At 44.0% G+C, this 17,253-nt stretch overlaps 1 protein-coding gene across 1 annotated transcript in view; it reads left to right on the forward strand.

The window, feature by feature from the left end:
- CARMIL1 (capping protein regulator and myosin 1 linker 1) overlaps positions 1–17,253 on the forward strand; it is a 318,183-nt gene that overhangs the window by 275,646 nt on the left and 25,284 nt on the right. Inside the window, exons 32-34 of the mRNA XM_025890957.2 lie at positions 662–728; positions 973–1,169; positions 14,287–14,399. Coding sequence (XP_025746742.1) covers positions 662–728; positions 973–1,169; positions 14,287–14,399 — 377 coding nt within the window. The remainder of the gene's footprint in view (positions 1–661; positions 729–972; positions 1,170–14,286; positions 14,400–17,253) is intronic.

Consider the following 17,253-nt stretch of genomic DNA (forward strand, 5'->3'; position numbering starts at 1 on the left):
TGTTTTGGTGGTTTGGGTTTTGGTCTCATTTTTTAAAAGACTAACAGGATGAAGGACTCTTACTGAGAGGTGACAGCAGACGGACTTCTAAGTCATGGCAACTTTTTCCTAGTTAGCCTTTGCCCATAATATAAAAATCAAAATCTCAGTGGCAAAAGTATGAAACAAAACAGTTAACTGCTTAACTCCTGAAAGGGACAAAGAGTTGGGCGTTGCCTTGCATCCATGATGTTTGATGTTCCTGTGGTAATGAGCAGTAGATAGTTGTAGTTTCAATTGTTAGCGACTGGTGTTTACAATCTTTTAATCTGTTTTTTTATATCCATTTTAATATCCTCATGCGCAGCTTGGAATTACATTCCGTATCTTTCATTGTTCCTTTCTGCCATATAAATAGAATGTAACTGATAGGGCTGGAGGCAAGAAGCAAGCAGGGGGCTGTATCAGTTGAGAACATTGTAAACATTTAGAAATGTGTGGGTTCAGTCTTTCCGGTCAGGCTGTCAGATGTGACCAACCATCCTCTAAAGCAGCAAAACAAATAGTGTGAACATTTGAGCCCAGATGTTTCTCCACCCACCCCCCACCCTCAGAAAGGTTTCTGAAGTTTGAAACGCAAGTTTCTCTGAATACCTAAGTGCTTTCTTTATTTCGTTGCTAGATGACCCCTAAGTCCAAAAGGAAGAGTATCCATAGCCGGATGCTGCGACCTGTTTCCAGAGCCTTCGGTGAGTTATTTCTGAATGCCCGCCATTTCCCTATAACCATGAAACACCCCCAGCGGGGACCTCGGACCACCTCAGGGAGCCCTCCCAGGGATGCATGCTCTGTATGAGTAAATGTGGACAGGGATTGTGAAGTGATTTGTGAGCCCGTGTTTGCGCTTCCGTGATAGACTTAAAGTTACTTTGAGGAATTCTGTAATGCGTCTGTACGCAGGGCGCTTCAGCCCGGGGCTCTGCTTTATTTCAGAGATGGAGTTTGATCTCGATAAAGCGCTGGAGGAGGTGCCCATTCACATCGAGGACCCGCCTTTCCCTTCCGCCCGACAGGAGAAGCGGAGCTCAGGGTTTATCTCCGAGCTGCCTTCCGAGGAGGGGAAGAAGCTGGAGCACTTTACCAAGTTAAGGCCAAAGCGGAGTAAGAAGCAGCAGCCCACCCAGGCGGCGGTAGGTGGCCGGGAGGGGCCCCCTCTCCCGCTCGCCCTTTACTTCCCGGGGGAGCAGGAGGTGGGCGCGGGCGCCTGGCCCAGCACGGACGCTTGCAGCGAAGGGCGGCAGAACCGGCCACCGGACGCTCGAGCACAGCCTGTCCGCTGGGCGCCCAGCAGTTTTTGAAAAGACAATGCTGTAAAGTTTCCAACGCTTTGGAGCAGAGTTGCCCTTGGAAGAAGCGCTTAGAAAAATAGCGGTCACGTGGGTGTGATAAATCGGCTACGTGTGTGGAATTTTTCACGTCTGAGTGCGACACGATGGAAAATAAGCACTAGAGCATTTGTTGGTGATTAAAAGTGGCTTGTGCGTAACTCGGGGGTGTACACTCTACTCTCCCTGTCCGCCTCCTGGTCTTGGGCTGTGCCGATGCCTCTGCTTTGGATGATGTGCAAGCCCGCAGGTGTACAGAGGCGGCCGGGGGGGCGGGGGGGAGCCGCTCTGGTACAGAGACGCGGCAGCTCCCGCACCTGCCGCAGGAGTTGGGATTGTTGGTGCTGAGTGGCTCTCGGGCTCCTGTGCTCCACACCTGCTGTCTCTCTTGTTCACCTTCCTTGCTCCGCAGTCCGCTCTGCGCCCGGCCACCTCTGCAGCTGCCCCAGGTCACTCCTGGCCGCATCCTGTGCGCACTTGTCTGCTGTCCTCTCACTTGATGTCTCAGCGCTTACTTGACACAGAAAACCCTATCCTTCCCGAAAGCGATTTCCCGTGGGCCTCTGCGGCCCACACGCTTCTTTTCCACCCACCCCGCTGGTGAGGGCATTGAGTGTGTTATTTGCTGCCTGGGCCCCGTGGTCAGAACCCTTGGTTACCATCTGTTGACTTCCGCCCTGTCTGTTCTCTGGGTCAAGTGTTCCCCTGCTTCCTGAACTGAAGTGCCCCAGAGCACCTCGGGCTCCGCACATTCAGAACTGGGAGCCTCTCTCTCTCTGTAAACCCACCTTTCCCTCCTAGCGCCTTACCCCAACGGAGCATTGACAATTCAGAAACCGTGATATGATCCTGAACACCAGGTCCCCACTGCCAACCCTGATCTGTCCACCTTCCTCCTAGTCATCCCTGACATTGCTGCTTCCCAGCCTGGGTCTCAGGCCTCCAGAGCTGCAGCCTTCTTCTTGTCACTTCCCCTCCATGCCCCACATATCTCTTGGGCTGACAACCATTTATCTTTCAGATCTCCACTTGCCTCAGTGTTCCAGGAAACCCTCCCTGTCTCCACATCTGTGTTCCCATAGGTCTGTGCTTACATGACTCCAGGGGAGTTCATTCTCACAGACTGGTTTTGCACAGTGCACAACCTGAACAACCCTCCATGGAGGCCACGGCTCCTCCAGTGCCTGCTCCTCATAGCTGTTATAGGTACTTTTATACCTCCCACCATAATGTTCTCTAAGCACTCTCTCTGTGTAAGCTTCATGTGAGAAGGCGTGTGGTTTATTATCCTAGGATTTATTTTCAGTGCTCTATAGTAGATGCTCAACTGTACTTGTTGAATGATAGGTAGATGATCTGGAGACAGAAGTGGATGAAGGTCACAATAATTATCTGTCTGGTCAGTCATTTATTCAAACTACCTCAGGCTAGTTGTGTTTAGTTTATTTCTCATTCAAACCTGAATAGCTTGACATGGTTTCAGAAAAACAAAAGGAAACAACTTCAGTGCTTTGTTTTCTGATTTACTTGATTTTAACGTTTTAGTATACTATTACATATTCTTTTGCTTCTTTTTTTTTAAGATTTTATTTATTTGAAAGCGAGAGAGAAAGAGAGTGCATAAGCAGAGGCAGAGGGAGAAGCAGGCTCCCACTGAGCAGGGAGCCCAATGCGGGACTCAATCCCAGGACCCCTGGGACCATGACCTAGCCAAAGGCAGACACTTAACTGACTGAGCCACCCAGGCATCCCACTATTACATATACTTAAAGGAATAAACTTTTTTTTAATTTTTTTATTTTTATTTTTTTTTAAAGATTTTATTTATTTATTTTACAGGGAGAGACACAGCGAGAGAGGGAACACAAGCAGGGGCAGAGGGAGAGGGAGAAGCAGGCTTCCTGCTGAGCAGGGAGCCCGATGCGGGACTTAATCCCAGGACCCTGGGATCATGACCCGAGCCGAAGGCAGACGCTTAACGACTGAGCCACCCAGGCGCCCCAGGAATAAACTTTTTTTTTAAGTAAGGAAAAAGCCTTTTTAGATAGGGAAAAAGATGACCTCCACAGTAGATTCTCGTTAGTTACTGAACGGCTCCTCTTTGGCTCTTTCCATGTGGAGAGTCATTAGCAGTGTAACTTGTACCTGAGATGATGGTTTGTTTCCCCTTGATTAAGGCGACCCATGGAAAGAGAATGTTGTGAACATAATTTAAAAACCGAGAAGGGAAGGGAAGAAAGTGGAGCAGAGTGCTGGTAGAGGAACGTAGTAGGTATATGCCAGAGAGATTTGAACTCTGCCCACAGCAAAGCCCGGCTCACAGGTCCTGCTCACGCCCGGCGCTTCCATCCGAGGGACTCTGCTGGTGGCACGAGCCTGTGTCCTAAAACCGTGGGTTATGGTCATGGGTCCAAGTAGATCTGGCTTCTTCCCCAAGGCGTGGTGGACTGCGAAACATGGCATAGCTTGCTTTTCTCTGGGCTCATGGTGAAAGTGTACTACTTTATGATTTTCAAAGTACTTCCTCCACTCTGTGAAGTGGCCACATTTTCAGCTAAGAATGAGGGGATTGCAGCTGACCTTTCTCACTAGGATTCAGTCGTGATAATCATTTAATATTATTGTCTTGTTTTTGTTTTGCTAGGATCGAGTGGACTCAGTCTATCCTAAGTCTGTTTCAACTTTTCTAGAACTTGACCTTGACCTCTAATTCCCCTACTGAGCTTTTCTAAGTATCAGAATGCTCAAAGCCAAGGTGTGGCTTTTTTTTTTTTCTTTTACCATTTTTGACACCAAATGTGTGGGTGCCTCCCGCCCCCCACCCCACACACACCAACTAATTCTTCAACTCTGGACACCAACTGAGTGTCCCCCCAATTTAGTTCAATTCTGACACTACCTGGAGTTAGCATAGACCCCAGAGGTTAAGGGCTTGGTGGCACCCGCACGTCAGATGCCAGTCCCAATGTGTCAACTGTACTTCTGACCAACTGGCTATAAATTCAAGGGGGGGTTTCCACAACCCCCTCCTTAGGTATGGTAATTTGCTAGAATGGCTCACAGAGTTCAAGAAGACACTTTACTTACTATTACTGGTTATTGTAAAGGATGCACCTCAGGAACAGCCAGATGGATGAGATGTGTAGGGTGAGGTAGGGGAGGAGGGGCTGGGAGCTTCTATGCCCTTCTCTGGGCGAGCCACCGTCTCAGCACCTCAGTGTGCTTGCTGACCCGGAGGCTCTCCAAATCTCATCACTCAGGGGTTTTGTGGAAGTTCCATTAAGTAGGCACGATTGAGTAAACCATTGGTCATTGGTGACTAACTCCATCACCAGGCCCTCGGTCCTCCCCAGGGCCAGGGATGGTGGTGAAAGTTCCCACCCTCCTATTATGTGGTTGGTTTCTCTGACGACGAGCCCTTATCCAGAAGGTCCCCACCAAGACTCACCTTTTTTTATCATCAACTCACGAATGACTGAAAGGGGCTTGATAGAAATAACAAAAGATGTTCCTTTTGGCTCTATCACTCAGGAAATTTCAGAGGTTTCAGACTCTGTGTCAGGAACCAGGACAAAGGCCAAATACACACTTCTTGTAGCACACAAGGCTAAGCTAGATACCAACTCATCAGTTTCTACTGGGTCAAAAATACCTAGTGTTGTAACTTTAATTCTTGTGCCAAAAATATACAAATAAATATGTGTAAATATGAAGAGTAGATAACTACTTTTTAAAAAAACTAAGTAAAAATTTAATCTTCTAGTCAAACTACAATCCTTCTGAAACTACCATCTTTTTAATTTTTTTTTAAGATTTTATTTATTTATTTGTCAAGAGAGTGAGCACGAGCAGGGAGGAGGAACAGAGGGAGAGGGAGAAGCAGACTCCCCGCTGAGCAGGGAGCCCGATGCAGGACTCAATCCCAGGACCCTGGGATCATGACCTGAGCTGAAGGCAGACGCTTAACTGACTGAGCCACCCAGGCGCCCCTAAACTACCAGACATCTTATGAATAATTGTTCCACACGTTTTACCTATACATTTCAAGTCTTTACTGAACCTTTCTCTAATAAAAAAAACAAAAAAAAAAAACAAAACCAATTTATTTTTAATAACAAGAGAGAATATATACCAGTTTCTTCTTTTTTCATTTCATTCATGTGTATATAAGAACTCTTAAACATTACATTGTGGCTGATTAGTCTGTAGAATTTAATCTTGGAATGCAGTAGTGAGAGAAGGATGTGAGATTCAGCTTGCAGGTTCTCCCTTTTCATGGCAGTGTGTGTCTGGACATGGGATCGTTCTGAGCCTGAGCCAGCTTGCTTCTAAAATCCCAGCACTGCCCACATCATTGTGTCATCATGACAAATAAATGGAATAAACGTATACAATCCTTTATTAAATGTAAATATTGTCCCTCAAAACTAATATTTTCATTTTATTAGCATTAACTCTATTTACTATATTGATACTTGCTTTTCTCTGTGTCTCGTGTTCCCCCTCCCTGACACTGAAATGGGAGAGGAAGAGAAAAACATCCCTAGAAATGGATCCCTATCAGTCTTAGCCCCTCTAACTTGGGGAGATTTTTACTCATGTTTATTAAGGAGCAAGCCCACTAATTTATAAATTCAGATTCAAAAATTATTTTCTTAGTAGAAGTGACTTTTAGAAAGTCTGCTTTTGGGATGAGAGCTTCACATGGGTAAAGAGTGGCAGTGCCATTTTTGAAGGCACCAAAATGAGCCAGTACAACAGGTGAGAGAGGGAAAGGGGTGCAGATATTACGCCACATCCCCAGTATTTCCAGATGTGTTTCTCACTTCTATCATAGTCCATTGTGGGTGTGTCTGGTCAGGGGGCCCCACAGTGGTCATTCAGAGAGCCAGGCTGCTTTCCTCTACGGCTCCTCTTCGGTCCTTGGAGTCCTATCTGGTCAGCTGGAGGCACTGTGAAGCACTCAGACTCACACCGAGGAGGTTTAATGGGTCAGGTCTGAAAGTGACGTTAGCCAGAGCGTGGCCGAGTGGCTGCCTGTCTGCATGTGAACCTGAGAAATTCGTTCTAACAGTGTCGGTCAACACGCAGGTGTGGCAGGAGGACCCACAGGGGCTTCATATGCATCCGATGCCAGTTAGCTGCTGCTTCTGCTGCCTCACCTCGCATAACCGTAGGGGAAAAGTATTCCCTAAAGGAAGATCCATCTGCAGAGAAGAATGAAAGAATATTGGACTGGGATTCAGGAAACCTGCCAGGGTCCAGGTCTAATGGCCACTAACTGGACTCCTCTCCACTGGAAGGAGTTTTACAGACTATCTCTTCGTTCTAGGGAATGTGAAGCCCAGGGCAAGTAACTGACTTTCCTTTGATCATCCTCTGAATGACTGTTTCATATCCTACAATGGCTCTGCTCTGCACGATCCATCACCATTCATTTGCCACAGTTTCTGACCTGGTTCCAGTGATGAAACAAATCAACTCTAATGAAAACACTAAGTCCTGGGGAATCAGTTGTCTCCACATGCTTCGAATTGCAGAATCACAGTATGACCGGGCTAGAAGGGATTTTGATGTCATCTTGCCGGTCCCTCATCAAGGACTTAAAAATCTCTATGCAGCCAGAGTAGTTAACCATTCTGGCTGTAGTGACCTCTCAGAAGCAGCCATTTCCTAGAAGCTCCAGTTGTTAGCATGTTATTTTTTTATGTGTTGCTGAAATCTGTCTTTATAATTTTAACCTGGCCATCTTGTTCCTATCATCTGGTGTGGCGCATGTCATTGAAGGAGACTTAGCAGACTTACAGGTATTTGTGGGTTATTACTAGGTCTTTCCTTCACCAATCTAAATGTCCTCAGCTTTTTCGATGTTCCTCATATGACACTGTCTGCAATCCATTTATGGTTTTTTATTACTCTTTTCTGAGTAAGTTGCAGGGCCATACCACCTCCTTCCTTCTAACTGCAATATTTCTATTTATTCACCCACAGATAGTATTCACTTCAAAAAAAAAACTAATTCCAGTATAGTTAACATACCGTGTTTTATTAGTTTCGGGTATGAGGTATAGTGATTCAGCAATTCTATACATTACTTAGTGTTCATCGTGGTAAGTGTGGTCTTAATCCCCTTCACCTGTTGCCCCCAACCCCCATCCCCTCCCTCCGGGAACCATCAATTTGTTCTCCATAGTTGAGTCTGTTTTTTAGTTTGTCTCCTTTTTTCTTTGTTCGTTTTGTTTCTTAAATGAGTGACATCATGTGGTATTTGTCTTCTTGGACTGACTTATTTCACTTTAATCATTATACTCTCTAGCTCCATTCATGTCATTGCAAATGGCAAGATTTCATTCTTTCTAATGGCTGGGTAATATTCTGTTGTATAGACTACACCTTCCATCCATCAGTGGACACTAGGGCTGTTTCTGTATCTCGGCTGTTGTAGGTAAAGCTGCTATAAACATAGGGGTGCATGTAGCTTTTCGAATTATTGTTTTCATTTTCTTTGGGCAAATAACCAGTGGTGGAATTACTAGATTATATGGTAATTCTTTGTTTTGTTTTGTTTTGTTTTTTCAATTTTTTGAGGAACCTCCATTCTCCACAGTGGCTGTACCAGTTTGCATTCTCACCCACACTGCACGAGGGTTCCTTTTTTCCCCACATCCTTGTCAATACTTGTTGCTTCTTGTGTTTTTGATTTTAGCCATTCTGACAGGTGTAAGGTGATAACCCATTGTGGTTTTGATTTTCATTTCCCTGTGATGAGTGATGGTGAACATCTTCTCATGTGTCTGCTGGCCGTCTGTATGGCTTCTTTGGAGACATGTCTGTTCATGTCTTCTGGATTATTTATTTGTTTTTGCTGAGTGGGGTTGTAGAAGTTTTTTATTTACTTTGGATATTAACTCTTTATAAGATTTGTCATTTGCAACTATTTTCTCCCATTCCGTAGGTTGTCTTTTACTTTTGTTGATTGTTTCCTTTGCTGTGCAGAAGCTTTTTATTTTGATGGTTTTGTTTCTCTTGCCTCAGAAGACATGTCTAGAAAAAATGTTGCTATGGCCAGTGTCATAGAAATTATTGTCTGTTCACTCTTCTGGGATTTTTAGGGATTCAAGTTTCACATGTAGGTCCTTAATGCATTTTGAGTTTACTTGTATGTATGGTATAAGAAAGTGGTCCAGTTTCATTCATTTGCATGTAGCCATCCAGTTTTCCCAACACCATTTGTTGAAGAGACTGTCTTTTTCCCATGGTATATTTTTGCCTCCTTTGTTGAAGATTAATTGACCATATAATCATGGGTTTATTCCTGGGCTCTCTGTTCTGTTTCAGTGATCTATGTGTCCTCTTTTGTGCCAGTACCATACTGTTTTGATCACTACAGCTTTGTAGTATATCTTGAAATCTGGGAATGTGATATCTCCAGTTTTGTTGTTCTTTTTGAAGATTGCTTTGGCTGTTTGGGTTCTTTTCTGGTTCCATTCAAATTTTAGGATTGATTATTCTCATTCTGTGAAAAATGCTATTGGTATTTTTTTTTTAATACATTTGTCAGCTTTTTTTTTAAAGATTTTATTTATTTGAGAGAGAGAGAATAAGAGATAGAGAGCACGAGAGGGAAGAGGGTCAGAGGGAGAAGCAGACTCCCTGCTGAGCAGGGAGCCCGATGCGGGACTCAATCCCAGGACTCCAGGATCATGACCTGAGCCGAAGGCAGTCGCTTAACCAACTGAGCCACCCAGGCGCCCGCTATTGGTATTTTGATAGGAATTACAGTAAGTCTGTAGATTGCTTTGGGTAGTATTTTAACAATATATTTTTTTTCAATCCATGAGTACGGAATATCTTTCCATTTGTTTGTGTCATCTTCAGTGTCTTTCATCAGTATTTTATAGCTTTTAGAGTACACATCTTTCATCTCATTGGTTAAGTTTATTCCTAGGTATTTTATTTTTTGTTGCAATTATAAATGGGACTGTTTCCTTAATTTCTCTTTTTGCTACTTTATTACTAGTGTATAGAAATGCAATGTATTTCTGTATATTAATTTTGTATCGCATGACCTTACTGAATTCACTTATCAGTACTACTAGTTTTTTGGTGGAGTCTTTTGGGTTTTTTTCTATATGTAGTGTCATGTTTAGTGAAAGTTTTACTTCTTCTTTACCAATTTGGATGCCTTTTATTTCTTTTTCTTGCCTGATTGCTGTGGCTAGGTCTTCCAGTACTATGTTGAGTAAAAGTGGTGAGAGTGGATGTATTCACTTTTTAATCGCTGTATCATCTGGGTAACTGGTAGTGGTCACTCTCAGGCAAGGCCTATGATCTTCTGTATTTATAAATGTATTTCAGACAGAGAAAAAGGGGATACATGCATCAGGAAATGTGAACTTACCCCGAAATCCTAGTATACTTGCTGTTATATCTCACTGTCCAGAAATAAGCCATATTTCCAGCCCCAGGTACAAGAACATCTGAGAAAATAATGTGTTTCCCTTGGTCAGATGGATACACCACATTAAGTCAGGGTTTGATATTGAGACTGCGTAGGCATGTGGCAGTTTCTGCTGTTACTTATACAGTTGAGAAAGTTTCCTTCCTAGTTTGCTAATTTTTTTTCAGTGAATGGGGGTTTAATTTGATTGTTTTTTTTTTCTTCAGTATTTCTGGAAATTGATCATTTATTTTTCTCTTTTGTTCTGCTATTGTGGTGAATCACAATAACAGACCTTTCTAATGGTACACACCAGTCTTGATAATAATTATGATACTTTTTTTTTAATTCTAGTATAATTAACATATAGTGTTATATTAGTTTCAGGTGTATACTCTTGCTTTGTTTTAATATACTGCTGGGCTTTGTTTACCGTATTTTATTTGGGATTTTTTTAATCTATGTGCATAAATAAGAGAGACCTGTAGTTTTTCTTATTCTTATCTAGACCATCCATCTACTTTGGGTTTCAAAATTATACTGTCTTCATAAAATTAGTTCGGAAGCTCTCCCTTCCTCTTCTCTGGAACTGTTTGTATATAGTGGAGATTTTCTGTTCTCCTGGGAAACCCTCTGGGCCTGATGGGTTGTTTGTGTGCAGGTGATGCTTATATGTAGATTCCTCTCCTAGGGATTTGATTTCTTTTGTTACAGATCTTATCAGATTACCTAATTCTTCTTGAGACCATTTTGGCTATTGATATTTTTCTAGGATATCGTCTACTTGTCTAATTGTTCATTTAGTTGTCTGTAGAATTCTTAGAACTTTGTAATCTCCTGAACCATAGCTGTGTCCCATTTTTTTCCCTTTTTGATCTATTTTGCTTCTCCTAATTTTGCAAGGTTGTCTCTCTTATTAGTCTTTTTTTGCAGGGGGGGGGGCAGAATCAGCTTTAGTTTTATTTGTCCTCTCAAATTCATCAATTTTTGTCCTTTTATTATATTTCCTTCATTTTACATCCTTCGGTTTCCTTATTTTCTGACTTTATTGCTTAGCTCTCGCTTCTCCATGAGTCTTACTGTCTAATGTATGCATGTAAGATTCCATGATTATTCAGCTCACTAATTAGCACTCTTTGGGTTTATGTGTTCAGAGTTACTAATAATACACTAATTGTCCTTCCTTCCTGCCCATCTCTCTCCATCCGGCCTGTGGAGACATGAGAGATTTGGCAGCTGCCTTGTCAGAATCCAGGTGCACCACCCACAGTGTTTCCTTGGTGTGTTCATCTTCATAATCCTGACGGAGGGTGGTCTGAATTGTCATTAGTCCTCATAATCACTGGCTCATCTTCTAAGCATTCACAGATTATCCTTTTAGCATGTATTCATACACCAGAGGTGCAAAATCTACCTTCTTGATTTGTCAAATACCGACAACAGCCATTCCGATGCCCTATTTTCTTTGCAAAAGCCTTTCTCTGCGCGCAGATGGAGCCCGTTCCAGCCGGCTCGGGGATAGGATTTCTGCTCTCCCCTTCCGGTAACGATACTACACTTTTTAATCTGAAATTTATGCTCCTTGACAGAAAGACCAAAGTCAAATTGGGATTTGGGCAACTTCTGATGTCTCCATGTCCCTTCCTTTCCTTTTGCTAGCAACTGAGCTAAAACGGCGTGTGTGTTTAGCCTTGAACTGTTCGGACAAACTGTGTTTCCTTTTTGTGTTCGGTATTTCTACTGCTCCTCTACAAGCCGCTTCCTAGTCCAGCAGATGCATTTTAAACCACACCTCACCGAGGCTCTCCCAGCGACTCTGGGCTTCTCGGAACCTCTCTGCTCTCAGCCGTCTTCATCTCTAAAATGACAGGGTTGGACTGGGGGGTCCACCTCAAGGTCCGTCCAGCCCTGAAAGCTGGCCCGTCCTGCAGGAAAGCAGACTGCGGAGCCCTGTCTGCTTCCATCTCTGAAACCCATTGATGTTCTCCCCGAGCCCCAAGAACTTTTTGTGCTTGCTCTGCATTCTGTTTCAAAGCAAGAAGAAAGGAAAGGGTGTAAAGGAGAAATGTATGCTAGTAAAAAGTAATTTTTTTTTTCCTCAAAATGGGAAAGAGAATTTGAGAGGGAGCCTCCGAGGGGAAGCATGGGTCTGCTGGAAGGAAGCCCCATGTTAGGACCATATGTCCTGGGCTCATAATCCTTCTCATCCATCAGTCAGGGGACCTGTGTGGGTGCCCCTCACTCTCTGAGCCGCAGTTTGATCTGTGACTAACCAAAAACTAAGATAAAACGGTCTTTCCTTTTCAGTGCAGAGTAGATGCGAACATGAAATCATAAAGTGCAAGACACTTGTATAAACGATCAAGCATTCAGCACACACAGGGAACCATTATTACCGTCAAGGTTCCAGTCTCCATTAAAATGCTAACAGAAGCAAGTTCTGTGCTACTTTTATCTTTTCTGATAAAAGTGAATCTGAGAGCTGCTTTCTCTCCCTAATTGAATTATAGAACTTTGCTGATTCTCTGCTCTATTATAATACATAGGAAAGCCTTGCTCTAATATAAAGCACCATTCAGATGAGAGGTATAATTGTTACTATTCACATTTCACAGGAGTTCTTTTGTCTATGATCTGTTATCTGCTCACTTTTCAGTATCTCACAAACATGAACTCAGACACACAGCTCATTTTCATAATGGAGATTTCCCAGTGAGTGAAGTGGATGATTGCTTAAAGCACATGATTGGCTTTTTCTTTAAACAGTGCATATGCAGACATGGACATGAGCCAAATTCCCCCAGAGGCAACTTGACACTTGCAAATCAAAATTACAGAAAGCCACTTCCCCACCACTCTGTGGCAAGACCTTCAGACCAGATATCTCAACTACAGGAGAATTTGTCCTTGTGCCCAAAGGAGTGGGCAAAATACGCACTCTTTCTCAAGGGCCCACAACCTATTGGTGTGAAATATTAATACACCATTGCAGACACAAATCAGACATGTGGCTGAGCTCACTGAGTTGTCCATTCAAAAAGAAATGCTAACTTGGTAAATGATTTCCTTACAGCTTCTCTTCTAAGACCCCAGCTTTCAAGTGTCTGCTGGATGCCTGACCCTGGGTTTCCCACAACACTTCAAATGCTCGTCAGAAATCGGACTCATCATTTCTTTCCCCAAATCTGGTCTTTGAACTGTGTTCCCTAGAACCATGCTCCCCATTCACCCAGCCTAGAAACTTGGAGCTCATCGGAGGCACCTCAGTTCTTTGTATTCTCACTTCTCCAGCCCTTAATTTGCTCGTCTCCTCCAGATTGGACTAGACTCTTCCAGGAATCTTTCTTTTGTGTTCCTGAACAGATTCCCCTGCATACATTCCCTGGCTTCTCCAGTATGTCCTTCATGCTGCCCTAGAATTATCTGAACAAAATTCAGGGTGGGCCATGCCCCTCTTTTGTGGGCTCCCTGTCACCTACAAAGTAAATTCCACACTCTTCAGCATAAGATTCGAGGCTGTTCACCATAGGTCATTGTGTTATTGGTTGGGAAGTGTTCATTCAGCTAGAGATAACGAGAGATACACAACGAAACATGACTTAAATAGTGAGAAACAACTGATTTTTCTCACCTACCAAGAAATCCAGAAGTCTCAGGATCAAGGACTGGTTTATTCAACAGCAAAGCACAAGCACCCAGGTGTTTTCTGCTCTTCTGCTCTGTCATCCAACACATGTTGGCTTTTGCCCTCAGGCTTGCCCTCTCTTGAGCCCCACGTGGGTACTTTGGCTCCATCACATCCTCCCCCATATAACCATGCAGGAAAACTACATTCCTTCTTCTGCGGGAAAACCTGCTCATGAGCCCCTAGCCGATCTCTCTTATATCTCACTGGCCACAATTCTGTCGTGCGCCATACCTACCAATCATGGGCAAAGAGAGAGAATTATGGTATTTGACTTATACAAGTAAGTATTCACACCTTGAAATCAGGATTCTTCCCGCCGGAAAGAAAGGAAGTGGGGAAGGGGTTTGGTTGCAGAGGCCCCTGTTAGGCTCTGCCAGGGTTTGTACCCAGCACTTAATCCCACCCACACACCACTGTCCCCTGGCCGCCGGAATGCTGTCCAGTCTCAGAACCTAGCCCCTGTTTTCATTTTCCCACGCACACTCTCTTTCCTTACTATCACCTGCAATTCCTGGTTCCGCCTCTAGGGGCGCCTCGCAGTCTGGTAGGGGGAGCTGTTTGGGGAATTGAGGGGTGGGAAGCTGCCGCCAGGCTGTGCGTTTGTAGTGCATGCCTCGCTTTTGTTTCTGCCCCTGGCACAGTCCTACATGGGCCTTCCATTACTGTAGACCGTAACGGTCCTCAGTTAGCCGGTCTTGTCCTTCCCGTGGCACTTAGAACCGAGCGTGGACTGGGACGGTGACGTTTGCCCAATGACGCTGCCCGAGTTACCATTCCCTGTCTCTGACTTGCAGGTCTGCGCCGCTAGCGTCGTCCCCCAAGACAGTGAGCAGAACGGCCTTATGGGGAGAGTGGACGAAGGTGTGGATGAATTTTTCACCAAGAAGGTGACCAAAATGGATTCCAAGTGAGTTCAGAATCATTCTGCTAATAATACTGCTTAATGCACATTTAAATTACTAAGTTGCCATGAAACTTAACCATGCCAAGGCTTGTTTATCTTATTTTATATATATTACATAAGGTTGACTATTCTGATGGTTTGCAAAACGTGATCTCCAGGCCAGCGATCTCACTTGTCAACTGGGAACTTACTAGGAATGCAGATTCTCAAGCCGCTACCCCAGATGTGTAGAATCAGAAACTTGGGATGTGGGGCCCAGCAATCTGTACTTTAATAAGCCTTCCAGGGTAAACTGAGGCATGCTCAAGTTTGAGAACCATTGTCCTGTTCTAAAATAGAACACACCCAGGTATTTCTTTAGGGTTTTACCACCGGCACCTGGATGACTCTATTCCAGAGTGGTGAACTTTGAGAGCTGACATTACTTATTTTTAAATTCTCCTCACTCAGAATTTAGTGGGGGATGGGCGGGGGGCGCTGTATCGCTGCTAAAATGGCACGGCTTCCAGACAGTGTCAACATGAAGTTGTCTTATTTTCTTATTCGTAAGTGGTGTTTCCTTAAAAGACAGTCCTTTTATGAACTTCTATTAACAGCTGTTTAACCTGGAACACTTCCAGCATTAAGCAGGATTTGTACCGAGTTATTTAATCCCCAACCAAAAAGCAGATCTATCCCCAAATACACTCTGAACATGGATTTGTGTCTGCGGTATTCTTCACCTGGGGATAGCAAATTCAGGAATGAATTGAAACCATAGCGATAAGCCGAGGGTGGGAGGGTGGGCAGGCCAGCGCAGGTAGGGAAGAAACTGGTCCATTCCATAGATTGATGTGCCTTATCTTGCCTCAGCAGGATGGTGAGGTGGAAATAAGTGAAGTTTTTATATCCATACCAGTATAACTCACTGCACGTTAGAAGCTTCAGGACCCAGTTATTTGTCTTCTTTGACACTGGCCTTGAAGCTTGGCGTCCGAGGAAAGATTCCACGCTCCCATTCTTCAAGAACCAACCTCAACGTCATTTATTCTTTGAAGCTGTCTCAGGACTACTCTGTCCCCACCCCCCAGAGTAATTGCTCTTTCTCTGCTGCTGACTCAAAGCTTTTTTTTTTTCATCCTTTGCACCCATCTGTTAGAGCACACATAATCCTCTGAGCGTTTCTTCTGTTTTAAATTTTTTTACAGTATGAGGAATGGACGGATGTACTCTCAGTGTGAAAGATTCAGGCAGTCTGACGTGCCAACATAAACAGAACGAAATGGCAAAGTCCCTTTTGATGATGTGCTCAAAAGTCATTTGTCCCCAGAGAATGCTTGTTCTTCAGAAGCATCCCCCAGGTCTTACTGTTCGTTATAACTTGAGCGTCTGACACAGCCCTGTAATACAGAGTCTGTCTTCAGTCACAATTGGTTGAATGAATTTAGACGGCCCACAAACTGCAGACACCGCTGGGGGCTCACCTCCTCCTAAATTTCAGAGGTTGATGGGTTGTTAGTGGGAGGTGTATGCATGCTTGGTCTGAACCATTTACACCTGCCCCCGTGTCATTTCCTGCATCCTTATGATGCCTTCTTCTGTGACGGGCTCTGCAGGAAAGTTAGGTGAATTTTAGAAGGTATAAAGTCCACTTTCTACAAAGATACTGCTCTGGGAGTATGTTCCAGGGCACAAATAATAGAACTAGAAATCAGTTTTCATCAAATAATGATGGAATCTACTAGAAGTTTTGATTTTTTTTTCAATTCTTTTTTGTTCTATAAAAACAGACTGTCAGTTTGATGTGTAAAGGGCTAGACACGGGTAAAATCTGCAAGTTGTATGAAGAACATTTGCAAATCAAAGTTATAAATGCTCCTAGTTTAAAACACCAGATGTTCTACAAGGCTCTTACCAAAAAACCCCCCCAAAAACAAAAAAACTCTATTGTTTCTTTCCTCACTCCCTATTCCCCAGAGGCAATTAATTCCTGTTGCCTTTAGCTGTTTATTTTTTATTTATGCTTCCATATTCTTTAATAACATTTTTTGCTATTTCCTGTTTTTCAGGTTTAGATAGCAAGCATGACTGTTAGCTCCTCACTGTAGAGGATGATAATTTAGCTCTGATACATCGTGACCCTACTGCCCACCACACACACACACACACACACACACACACACACACACACACACTCTCTCTCTCTCTCTTCCATGTGAATATTCATGGCTGAGTTACACCCTCTTTGGGTTTGCTCTCCTTTACAGCCTCTTAGGTTCCCTGCCATTAATAATCATCCCCTTCCCGTTTGCTTACTTTTCTGTACTCCTGTCCCTGCCATATCCCATACGTCTCCAAGAAAGGAATAAATCTCCTCCGCGTTTGTTCAGGTATCCTCCGTGTCATCTCCTGCGACAGGCAGACATATCCTTCACTGCTGCCTGACCAACTGCGTGTGGCATCTGGGCCCATTTCCCTGCCGTTAACCCCCGCCACCTCCCATCTCTTCCTGCTGGGGGCTTCCCTTGGCCACATGCCTGTGTCCTTTCCCTGTTTCCTTTGGCCTGTGTTTTCTCCTTGCTTCTTTGACTGCCTTGTTTTGGTGAACGACCTCCTCCGGTTGCCTCCTGAGAAGGGCAGCTTGCGGGGGGAGCATCTGAGACTTGTAGATCTGTCTTTCGTTTTGATTAACAGTGTGACTACGTATAGAATTCTCGATTGAATCCATCTTACCTTAGAATTTTCAAAACCTGGTCCCATTCCCTTCTAGCTTCTAGTGTTGCTGTAAGAATCTGTCTGTCGGGGAGCAACAATACTCTGTCCCCTTCAAGGTCCTTCTAGCTGGACTAAGAATCAAATTGACATGAGAAAGATGAAC

Source organism: Callorhinus ursinus, unplaced genomic scaffold, assembly GCF_003265705.2.
Source record: "Callorhinus ursinus isolate GAN/ISIS: 27379988/994484 unplaced genomic scaffold, GSC_fseal_2.0 scaffold26, whole genome shotgun sequence".
Taxonomy (NCBI): domain Eukaryota; kingdom Metazoa; phylum Chordata; class Mammalia; order Carnivora; family Otariidae; genus Callorhinus; species Callorhinus ursinus.